The sequence below is a fragment of the Gymnoscopelus braueri genome, assembly GCF_963280865.1.
Source record: "Gymnoscopelus braueri genome assembly, chromosome: 21".
NCBI classification, from domain to species: Eukaryota; Metazoa; Chordata; class Actinopteri; order Myctophiformes; family Myctophidae; genus Gymnoscopelus; species Gymnoscopelus braueri.
Window position 1 is genome coordinate 29,885,681 of NC_137623.1, and position 11,697 is coordinate 29,897,377.

An 11,697-nucleotide genomic window follows, 5' to 3' on the forward strand; every position below is an offset into this window, starting at 1 on the left:
TGCTAATGTGGCCTATTATAGTCGCTACTTTTGGGCTTGTTTTCATAGACCTAGTTGCTTATTTCTCGCAAATTCTGGCAACACTGCTCATGTTCCGACATGAACTCTGTGGCCGCACTGTGGGGATTTTACATGGAGCACACACACCCGATGTTTCATTTCTAAGCTCTGGACTTTGATTGCCTTTCAGTAAAACCACATTTGATAGACATAAGTATCACCTACATATTATTGATTAGATAAAAATCTAATAAAACTGACGTGTGTAAAGTGGAGCATTGCATTGCGGATGCAAAAATTTTATTCTTTAAATAGACTATCATCTTATATAAATACAATTGACACAAGGAATTGACACCCTCCCTTCTGCTGATTATAGTAAAATTAGAATCACAGAGATTTGTTGACAATAATAGCCTAGTAGAGAGAGGTGCGCTCTGTGTGCCCTGACCGTCTCCACGAATCCATTGCAGTCTGTGTGCTCTTTGCGGGTGGTTTTAGAATCCGCTGTGCGCTTTCCCAAAGCCGCACCCGTGTGTGTGGACAGAATAGCAATTTTGGGCATATAGCAACAACACGCCCACGGGCACGCCTCCACCCGCAAATAACGGTGTCGGCATAATGGGTAACGGGTATAGCAGGTGCAGAATAGCGTTTAGGGACAGCGCCAGCTCCCTTATCCGTATTTAACGGGTAATGGGTAGAACATCGCTGGTTTAGGGTAACGGGTAGGGGTTTAGCTTGGTCTGGAGTAGGGCCATCAGTGTATCTTACACACACTCACTTGTCCAATGTTATTTTATAAACAAACAAGCACGCACGCACGCACACACACACACAGGATACTGAATATTAATAATTATTATTATTGTTGGAGTTTTTTTTTCTTTTTTTCGTTTCAGACACATTTCCGTGAAAAAGGTGACCTTTTCCAAGTGTTCACAGTCAGCTCTAAAGAGTTCAACGAGCCAGACCTTCTACAAGAAGTAGAAGACACTGGTAGGACAACACTTTACAATTTATAAATAGTTTGTACTTTGTAGTAATATGGATCTAACAATTTGCATCACTGTGAAAATGACGTATTTTAAATCTTAAAACAAATGCAAACAAACAACATACCTTTTGGGCTGAACATTTTACTGCGATTATACATAAACAAAATTTTCCAGAAATACCCAAACTTAAGCGATTTCTGGAAGATCTCAGTGACCGTCACTCAAAGACCAATTATTATGTCAACGGAGCCTATGGAATACTTTCATGGATGAAAGGGGTGAATACTCAAGGAACGGTAAGAACATGTTACACACACACACACACGCACACACGCACAGGTCTACATTATTCTGGTTCTATATTGTTCTGAGTGACAAATTTGATTTCAGGACTCCCTCAAAATAAAAGCAGAAGTGTGCAAACACCTGGAAACAAAACTTCAGAAATGGATCAATAAAGTCGGTCAATCCATGACAGAGTGTCAAGAGGCTTTTGAAACACGCCTCGCTGAAGGGGTTTCGCGATCAGAAGAATCGTGTGAGAAAGCCTTGAAGCTTGTCACCACAAACGCCTGCGGCCATCATACTCAATTGAAGCATTTAGTTCAGTGCAACGGCATTTACAAAACAAAAAGCAAGCAAGTGAATCTCAATGAGAGATTATCTAAATACATGAGAGAAAAGATTGATCCAGAGTTTTCCAAGACCTTCCCGTAAGTACCTACTGTCAGCAATCATAAAACCATGTCTACCTTCCAGCATATTAATTTAATAAAAAAGGGAGAGGAAGGGCGTGTCTTAAAGGGCTTCCATAACTCAATGCAGATCCTAAACATTTCAGGAATGAAAGACGATCTGGACCCATCAAAGAGGCCATCAATAAATTCACACTTGTCACAACAGAGAGCCTGAGTGGCAAGTACAAAGAGGTTGCATTGCTGATGACATTTCTTAAGACAACAAAGGTATAACTACACCTAATTTTGATGGGTTTTGTCTCTGAAGTAAGATAAAGACACAATAATTATTATTTATTTACCTACCATAACAATTGTTCTTGGCAGAATTCTATTATTAATTGGCAACTGAAATGTAAAGCCAATTTCCCACACAAGTAGACTATGCTGTTCTCTATAATCTGAGTGTCCCGTTTATTTGCTTTTCTGTTCTTTTCTTCTCTTGAACAGGAGGAAAAATTAAAGACAAAACTTGTCAATGTCATCCGTGAAGAAAAGAAAAACATCTACTCGAGTCTAGAAAAGTCAATCCAGGAATCCATGCAGCCATGTTATGACAGTAAGCCATGTTTTCACTATACAATGCCAGTATATTACCAGCTAAAACATTTAAACAACTTAAGCTGTGTTTTCACTACAGTGCCAGAATCTTTCCAGCAAAACAATTAGCATAACTTGCTGGAATGGCAATGGGAGAGACCGTTTTCACATGCCCACCTTGACAGTAAAAGTTCTGGTATTGTCTTATAAGCGACTGTTTTCATTTGTTCATTTTCTAACAGTATAGTACTTTATACTCGTGTGAGAGGTGACTGTAAGCATACGAGATTGTAACTTTAATCCATTGAAAGAACAGAGGAGAAGCGAGCTGTTTTCTCATATATTTTCTCTCTCTCAATCATTCATTATCACAGGGATGCAGGGTTAACAGGTGGAGTTGGCAGATCTGTTTTTCTAGCCTAAAATATCATGACAACATAAAATTATCTTGAAATGTCAATTTAAATCGCTCGTTCTTTTTTTAAACTGACTTTCTTTTTAAAGACAGCTGCACTGAGTGTGGCTCTCTCTCTTTTCTCTCTCTGGGAGAGTGAGACTCACCCTTCCCTATAACGGAGCAATTTTGTACTTGCATCGTAGTTGGACAAGCCATTCACCCATGAAACATAACTATGTATTCTCAGAGTCATGTATCACTGCCTTTGGGCCCATAAACGACTCAGGTTGTTCTTCATACTGGTAGATTTATTGCACTCTTACTGGCAAACAATCCAACAACTTAAAACTGTACAAAACAAAGCATAAACAATACACGCACATAAATAATGGAACATTAAATGAATGTAATGAAAACATGACTGAAACACAAACACACCTCGCTGACTGCACATAAACCAAAGGGAATGAGTGAGAATCCATGGTCGACAACAGCAACGCACAACTGGAACAAAAATACATCTTATCAACATAAAGAAGACGCATGATAGGAACATAAATGTACACATTTATAAAGCAAAGACAAGTAGGCTACCTTATTCCGTCCCACACACGCTCAAACAACAATACGCTCCTTAGTGAGCGGAAGTGTATCAGTGTAACACGCTTGTGGATCTGCATGAAAAGACACCTTATAAAGCGTTCCGGCTTGATCAAGACAATTAGATCTTCCGGTGCAACAAATACCTGGTAAACACAAGTTCAGGACAAATAAATGATATTACGTATAGAAATGAAAAATATAACACATTACCACCCATTATGGCAGTTACACATGTCAACATTTCTTTCATGTCAACTTTAATTTTTTACACAAATATTTTATTTTATTTTAGATTAATGTTAAAATAAATTAAGCTAAAAGTTCAAATGAAAATTTAATTAAATTAAAAGATTTAAATGATCAATGAATCATTTAATATGCAATATCCACACTTGCAATATCCTCACAGCCCACCAGTGGTCCCCGGCCCACAGGTTGAGAATAGCTGATCTAATTGAATTGTGTTGTGTTTATTTGCTGTACTGTAGAAGTGGCAAAGGACAGTGGACCAGGCGTGGTGGCCAGGATGAGGCAGGAAATGGACAGGCATCTCTATGCTTTAAAATCCACCATGTTTGAAAAGGCTAAGACAGACATGCTGGGTAACATGACGCGTCTGAAGGTTTGTTAACACTCATCTATCTCAGAAATAGACCAAATTCCAACTGCTCACAAATTTCTAATGAATTTATATGCTCAAGTAATATTGCCAGTTATTTCTCTTTAAGAACGTCTGGGGAATGAGGCCCAGGCCATTACTATTGATAGCCAATGACTGGACATAATTCTGTGTGTGTGTGTGTGTGTGTGTGTGTGTGTGTGTGTGTGTGTGTGTGTGTGTGTGTGTGTGTGTGTGTGTGTGTGTGTGTGTGTGTGTGTGTGTGTGTGTGTGTGTGTGATTGTGATTGTGTGTAGAACATTTGTTGACAAATCTAGATTCATCACACTGAACAGTTTATTTTCATTTCAGGATGTATTGCTGGAGACACTAGAAAAAGATATGCAAACATCCATTGACCAGTCACTCAAGAAAAATGTCAAGTCATTTCCAGGTAACAGAAAGATTTGATTTGATTTGTGGAACACTGCTGATTTATTTCATAATCATCCAGTGGTGTATATATTTCAATTGTATTATTGATGTTACAAAATATTCATTTAGATACCGTAGTGAAATAAATGTGAAACAATGTTGTTACAGATGTCACAGATGAGCAATATGAAAAGGTGAAGATATGCTATGAAAAACTGAGGACTGAAGACCTCCGTCGAGGATTAAAGTATGATGAGCACCAGCACATTGTCCTTGCAAAAGTTATGGCATTTACAAAAAATAAATAATAATAATAATAATCATAAACTCATTTTGTGTGACATATATCAGGGGCCAGCTTGTTAGCATAGGCTGTAGGCCTATGTGATACATATTGTTTGTCATGTTCATTAATAAAGTTATGCACATATTTACTTAAGAAGTTAAGCATAATGTAATCTCATACAGCCTCAATACATTTCACTTCAAACACTCCCAAACCCTGAACTTTGAAGTTGGGATGAAAAACTAGTGCACTAGCATCAGCCAATCAGAGCACAGCGTGATCTGAGTAGGTGGGGATTAGGCTTAAAGGGATATTTCACTTTGAAAAAGACTTTTGTTCATTTTATCATCTACTCAGGCCTTTGTGAACCCCCCAGACAGTTTTTAAGTTGCTAGATTAATTATTTAGATATTTGATATTCATTTTATCAGACACGCCCCCTTCCTATACAAACCCATTGTAACTTCAAACTCCATTTTAACCATGTTAGATTCATCAAAAACACCCGTCCTTGGTTCTGGTGACTCACCCTGCCCTCCTAATGCGTGAGGGGGCCGTGTTTTTCCGATTACTTTTTTCATTTATTTTATTTAAATTTTTTATTGTATTTTATTTTTTTCATTTTCCAAAAAAAATATTTAAAATAAATGATAAAAGTAATTGAAAAAACACGGCCCCCTCACGCATTAGGAGGACAGGGTGAGTCACCAGAACCAAGGACGGGTGTTTTTGATGAATCTAACATGGTTAAAATGGAGTTTGAAGTTACAATGGGTTTGTATAGGAAGGGGGCGTGTCTGATAAAATTAATATCAAATATCTAAATAATTAATCAAGCAACTTAAAAACTGTCTGGGGGGTTCACAAAGGCCTGAGTAGATGATAAAATGACCAAAAGTATTTTTTGAAAGTGAAATATCCCTTTAAGAGAATTGATAAATCTAGTAAGGGCTGGGCAACATACTTTGGATGTAGGACATTACAGCATGTGACACAACTAGACCTGCAGATCTGAATATAACCAAATCACAGGAGACGCATGCCAGATTCATAGACAGGGGTTATAGTTCTATTGTACTTTAAAAAAAATATATATATATATATAAAACTTACAAGAGGGTTTTTATACTCTGACAGAGATGATTCCAACCAAAACAAAGACACTCATCCAATAGATAGCTTTTCAGTCAGAAAATTCTCATTTTTAGCTAATTAAATCAAATATGTCTTAATCAAACATAGGAATGTGTTGGAACTCCATGAAACGTTTAAAGACAGGCCTATTTTTGCTTTCAGACGGACCCACGACGAACTGGACACCAGCGCTGTGGAAACTGCTTCTCAGGGACGCGGGAAGTGGGGTGCTGAGGGTGCTGCAGCACCCCTGGTGGTGGGGAAGAGAAAGAAAAAAAATTGAATTTTTGATTATTATTATTATTATTTTTTAATTAAACAAATATATATCATATTAAAGTCTATATACACACTTATATATTAAAACAATGATGTATTTAACTTTGGGGAATAAAATATTTGTTGAAAAAGGTGAAAAAAGGTGAAAAATGTGAAAGAAATCGCGGGACACATGTGGAAAAAAATCGTGCACGCGCGTGCGAAGTCCCCCGCCAAGCCCAGCCCAGCCCCCCCTGGCATAAATGACTTCCAGCGTCCCACTCCCTGCTGCTTCTGTTGCAATCTGCTGATCATGAAGAATTCACCAATCCTCACACCGGACAGATTGTCCCCCTGGAAACCCTGACAACATGTGTCACAAACGATGTGATATATGCAATCCAATGTCCTTGTTCCAAACTGTATATAGGAAAAACATATTGCCAATTGAAAAAAATTATAATGCAGCATAAGACTGCAATAAGAGGCAAGGCTGGCTCTCTAGGAACACACTTCACCCAGCATGGCCATTCAGAAAATGATCTTAAATTCTGGGTGATTGAAAAAGTACAGGGAGGAGATTTGGGCAAAAAACTTAGAGAGGCAGAGGCTTAAAAACATTTTCTTATAGATTTGTTTGAAAATAGCAGATCTATAATCTCACAACGTGTCGCATCACTTGTAGATCTGCCATTTTCAAATAGCTGATGTATATAGGTTTTAAGCGCTTAAAACTGATCTTGATGCTGTATATTAATTTGGCTGTACGTGCGTGGGTGTGTTCATGTGGCCTAGTCACTTCTTTTGGGCTTGTTTTCGTAGACCTGACCGCTTGTTTCTCTTGCAAAATCTGGCAACAGTGGTCCTGGGACTTCCAATGTTTTTTATTGATCAGCTCATTATCCTTAGTCTTGATATACTTTGACTGTGTAAAGGGTTCTTTTTCCTTCTATATGTGTATTGTTGTGCATGTACGCAGGTATGGGTGTAAGTGCGTGCATAAAGTATATAGGCCTATATACTGTAATTAATACATGTATATGTGTCCATGCGTATATATCTGGATGTTGGTAATATGCTGTACATTTTATTGACTCCAGTGGTGAAAAGTAACTAAGTACATTTACTCAAGTACTGTAGAATTTTGAGGTATTTTTATTTTTCATGCCAATAATATCACTGATATTCATTCATATTTGATACAGCCTGTTTCTGGCGAAAATGGAATTAATTCTGCCTTAAAAGTCTTAAGAACTACTACTTCCGGGTGTACTTCACTGATTACTGAGATGTAAAAAATTTAAGTGCTTTTTCCGTCACTGTTCTCTCCGTACAGTATAATATAGTCAACCCCCCTGATTAGTTTTTGGTTTCATTTAAACTATGACTGATTGACTTATAATAGACCACACCTTCACCACACCTGCCTGTGATTATGGTGTGAACCCTTCCTCCCCTTCCCTGTATATTTGAAATTAATTCACACGCTTACCATTGTTGCCTGGGGAAGAGTTTTGCACTCCTAACGCGGTGCCTCCAAGATGTGTAGCCATTTGTATGTTTGTTTGCCTGTACAAAAGTTGTAGAAACACAATTATAGGCTAATATACTGTACTGTACTGTATATGCATTAAAACTATAATTTGCATGGTAGGCCTAGAGTCTCCCTCCTCATCTGTTTTCTTTTTTCTTTTTTTGTATTTAATCTCTAATGCAGGGGTCTTCAACAGGGGGTCCGGGACCCTCAGGGGATCCTCGGAGTTACTACAGGGGGTCCGCTAGCTCTGGTCCATAGCATTAGAAGGAGTTGTAAACGTTATCATGGACCAGAGCTAGGGGTCCACCAAATATTTGTGTGATAAGAACTTTTTATGTTTTTTATTAACCACTTGAACCCTAGAATCCCTATTCTTAGGATAAATTAAGAATAGAAGATCTACAAGCAAAGAGGTTTGGTGTAGAGCAGACCAAGTACAGAGCTTGAGGGTTTAGTGGTTAAATGTCTGAAAATACACATTACCTTGAATCCAACATACACTGATGACAGTGCTGTCAAACAAGTCTATGAAAAAAAGTTTAATCTGCAACATAATTTTATACAATATGCTTCATCTCTCTCTCAGCTAAGGGGTCCTTGTCCCGAAAAACGGAAGCACACAAGTGATATTGATTATCATTATGTAGCCTACTTAAGCCAGTCTCATAAAGACTGCAGGAGTTCTCAAGCTTGTCCTCTCCAAACTTTACATTTCTGAATTTACATGGAACAGTTGAATAGATGCAATTAGTCAACAAACGGGGGTTAACAAAAATTTAAAGTTAACTTAAAGCTCAATAGTTATAGTTCAGTGACAGAGGTCTCCCTCGCTCTCCAGCTCTTTAATAAATATTAAAAAAAACATTTTCATGCGGGTTGCCAATTTCGTCTAATAGAGAACCCATTTATCAGCTTCAATTTGACAGTGTTCCAATTCCAATTGTCCGCTCATTTCTTAGTTTCATCACTTCTTACAAAATGTGTATCTTGAAGGAGTTTTCCAACCTGATTGGGTGAAAGTGTAACTACTCTCTGAAGAGCTGAATGATGTGATGTGATGTTATTTCCTGTAGGCCTGTAGGGCTCTGCAGTCCCCTTTACTGCCAGGAGAGAGAGCCAGCTCTCTTAATATTGTTTGAGGAATTAACTGGAGAAAATACAACTGTCAGTTTCACTTCTGGATTACCACATTTATTCACTGTATGAGACACGTATGTGATGTGACTGACAAGTCTGCATGTTTTTAATCAATTTGTGTTCACGTGCCTAGAACTGCTGTAATGGCATATTTGAAGGCATTGGTCCTCACTAGGTTCATTATAAGATGGCATTATTGTTTCCGCCAGGCCAAAAGGCATGGCTGAGCTCTTCTTTTCAGTCTTGGGTAATTTGCCAGATCAAGCTTAGGCTTGGGTTGCCATGGCAATCAATTGGCTCATTTGGACCACGGTCAGAGCCTCTTCTGGCGGTTCTGGACAACGGTCTATCCGACGGACTTAACGATCTTGTAGATCTGCTATTTTTAAACAATGAGATTTACTGTTACAGTTAACATATAGCATCACATGATTGTCACATGTCTGTTTTATTTAACTGTTTATAATTGGGGCGGGACTAAGGTAGGCCTATAGGCCTAAAATAATTTTTAATAATAATTTTTAAATGTCAAATTTAAGGTCACGTGATCGCAAAGTGACATAAAGTGGATCATCATTCTCTCTGGCATGCGCCATGACGCTCATGGGTGGCAAACTCGCACCGGAAGTTCAATGAAATACACTGCAGTGCAGTGAATGAGAGTCGGCTGGACCAGCTTATGAATAAACACTATTTTGGTTGTCAGACTGGCAATGATGCGCAGTCTCGCGATACTTTGGATTATTGGCGGACGATAACAACTGGCACAAGGAATTCATAATCAGACGTTGAAGATTACAGAGAGAGAGCTTGAATGACAGAAAGCCGTTCAGAATTAGCTGTGGTATAAGCAGCGGCGTAACGAGGAAACAGTGGGCCCCGACAGTGGGCCCCGACGCGGTGTGGTGGTCACCGTGGGCCTTCAACAGTATGCCCATATATAGACAACACACTCCATATTTGGGCGTAGTGGCATTGGGAACTCCTTCCTTCTGGGGTCATGGGGACATGAGTCAGAGGTCCGCCTGCCCGCCGGCTCGCTGGCCCTCACTTTAGCCATTTTTTATTATGCATTAATTAATGGTTAACTATGAACATATAAACCGTTTAACTACGATTTTTTGCATCTGCTGGTCTAAATTGGGAACAATTTGCCTTGTGAAGGTTAATAAATCATTCATTATGAACATATTAACAGTTTAACAAGTGTTTCTTGCATCTACGTGGTCTAAAGTGGGTACAATGCCTTAAAGCAGGGGTGGGCAGCATTTATTTCCAGAGGGCCATACTGACTTCAATAAAGTAAGTGAAGGGCCACTCATTGTACAATTGAATAAACCTCTCCATCAAACAGGGACGGGTCCCTAGTGACTTCAAAAAAGCAAGAGTGACCCCTCTGTACAAAAAAGGAAACCAATTAGACCCCGGCAACTACCGCCCTATTTCTATTCTTAGCTCCATCTCGAAAGTCATGGAAAAAATAGTTTATGAACAGGTTCAAAAGTATCTTGCGGAAAAAAATCTAATTTACAAACTCCAATCCGGTTTCAGAACATCCCACTCCACTGACACATGCCTTCTTTACCTGAACGATTATATCAAACAAGGAGTCGACAAGGGTAAATATTGCGGCATGGTCATGCTGGACCTCCAGAAGGCCTTTGACACCATTGATCACCCAATTATGATCGATAAGCTAAAAGCAATAGGTTTTGATGATATGTCAGGAAGCTGGATGAGATCCTATCTGGAGGGGAGGGAACAAGTGGTGGAAGTAAACGGAACCCAGCCCCCCCCCCCCCCCCAGTGACTTGTGGAGTTCCGCAAGGAAGCATACTAGGACCTTTACTGTTCCTAATATATGTGAACGATATGTCTTCAGCTTGCAACTGCAAACTGTTCCTGTTCGCAGATGACTCGGCTCTGCTGGTCTCGGACAGGGACAGGCTGCAGGTTGAGAAAACTCAGTTCTGAGCTCGACACGATCCGCATCTGGCTCGCTGACAACAAACTATCATTACACCTGGGAAAAACTGAATCCATTCTCTTTGGGTCTAGTGCTAACCTTAGCCAGGCTGAGAGCTTCACAATCAAAGCGGGTGATGATGTCATCTCAAGAAAGGAGGAAATTACCTACCTGGATTCCATCTTGGAGGCAAACCTCTCCGGTGATAAACTGTCCGAAAGAGTGGTCAAAAAGGTCAACCAAAGAACACGCTTTTTGTTTAGGATCTCCCCTCTAGTCAGTAAGAATACTTTGAAGATTCTTGAAGGGGCCCTCATACAAGGTCATTTCGGTTATGCATGCTCCTCATGGTATCGCAACACCACCAAGGCCTTAAAAACAAGGCTCCAAACATCCCAAAACAAACTAGTAAGGCTACTTCTTGGCCTTGGCCGAACTCTTTTTTTGTATTTACTCATGCTTTTTTTGTATATAATTTTTATTTTTCCATGCTTCCCCCCCCCCCTTTTTTTTTAACATATATTATTTTTTATTTTTTCATGCTTTTTTTTTGTACATAGTGGTATTTTTTCTGTATTATCTGTATTTTCATGTTGATTTTTGAACTGTTTGGTTGCTACTATATATGTCTATGAAATTAATTCAAGGACCCCAACGGAACCAAGTCCGCAAGGACTTTTTTGGCCGGACCTTTTAGACAAAAGCATTATAAATGTGTTGTTTTACATTCTTTTGCCTAATAAAAATTTCAATCAATCAATCAATGTAAGCTGATCGTATGACATTCTGTATAGACATTCTGTATTGTAGTGTATATCTGTCTGTCTTTTATTTGTCATCATGATTTGTGTGCGTGGGAACTCATTTTAAACAAGCTTAATGCTTTTATGAGTTATCCAGTTTAGTAGACCTTGTATTGTGAATTGTACTTCCATGTACTGTTTCTCATGTCTTACTAAATAAAGTACATCAATCAATCAATCAATCAAACTGTATCACTCTGGTGTACTCTGGACTCTACATAAAACAATCCACGTCAATGCTGTATCAACTTTTAAATGAGCCTATACA

General features: G+C 38.9%; 1 protein-coding gene across 1 annotated transcript in view; it reads left to right on the forward strand.

Moving 5' to 3' along the window:
• The window catches only part of LOC308077304 (nuclear GTPase SLIP-GC-like), a gene marked incomplete at its 5' end in the record, with an annotated part of 81,353 nt that extends 73,714 nt beyond the window's left edge, over nt 1–7,639 (forward strand). The window contains 9 exons of the mRNA XM_080417932.1: nt 903–999; nt 1,173–1,294; nt 1,389–1,711; nt 1,840–1,963; nt 2,186–2,294; nt 3,764–3,897; nt 4,246–4,327; nt 4,477–4,555; nt 5,891–7,639. Coding sequence (XP_080274058.1) covers nt 903–999; nt 1,173–1,294; nt 1,389–1,711; nt 1,840–1,963; nt 2,186–2,294; nt 3,764–3,897; nt 4,246–4,327; nt 4,477–4,555; nt 5,891–6,011 — 1,191 coding nt within the window. The 3' untranslated portion in view covers nt 6,012–7,639. The remainder of the gene's footprint in view (nt 1–902; nt 1,000–1,172; nt 1,295–1,388; nt 1,712–1,839; nt 1,964–2,185; nt 2,295–3,763; nt 3,898–4,245; nt 4,328–4,476; nt 4,556–5,890) is intronic.
• Between the last annotated feature and the right edge of the window lie 4,058 nt (nt 7,640–11,697).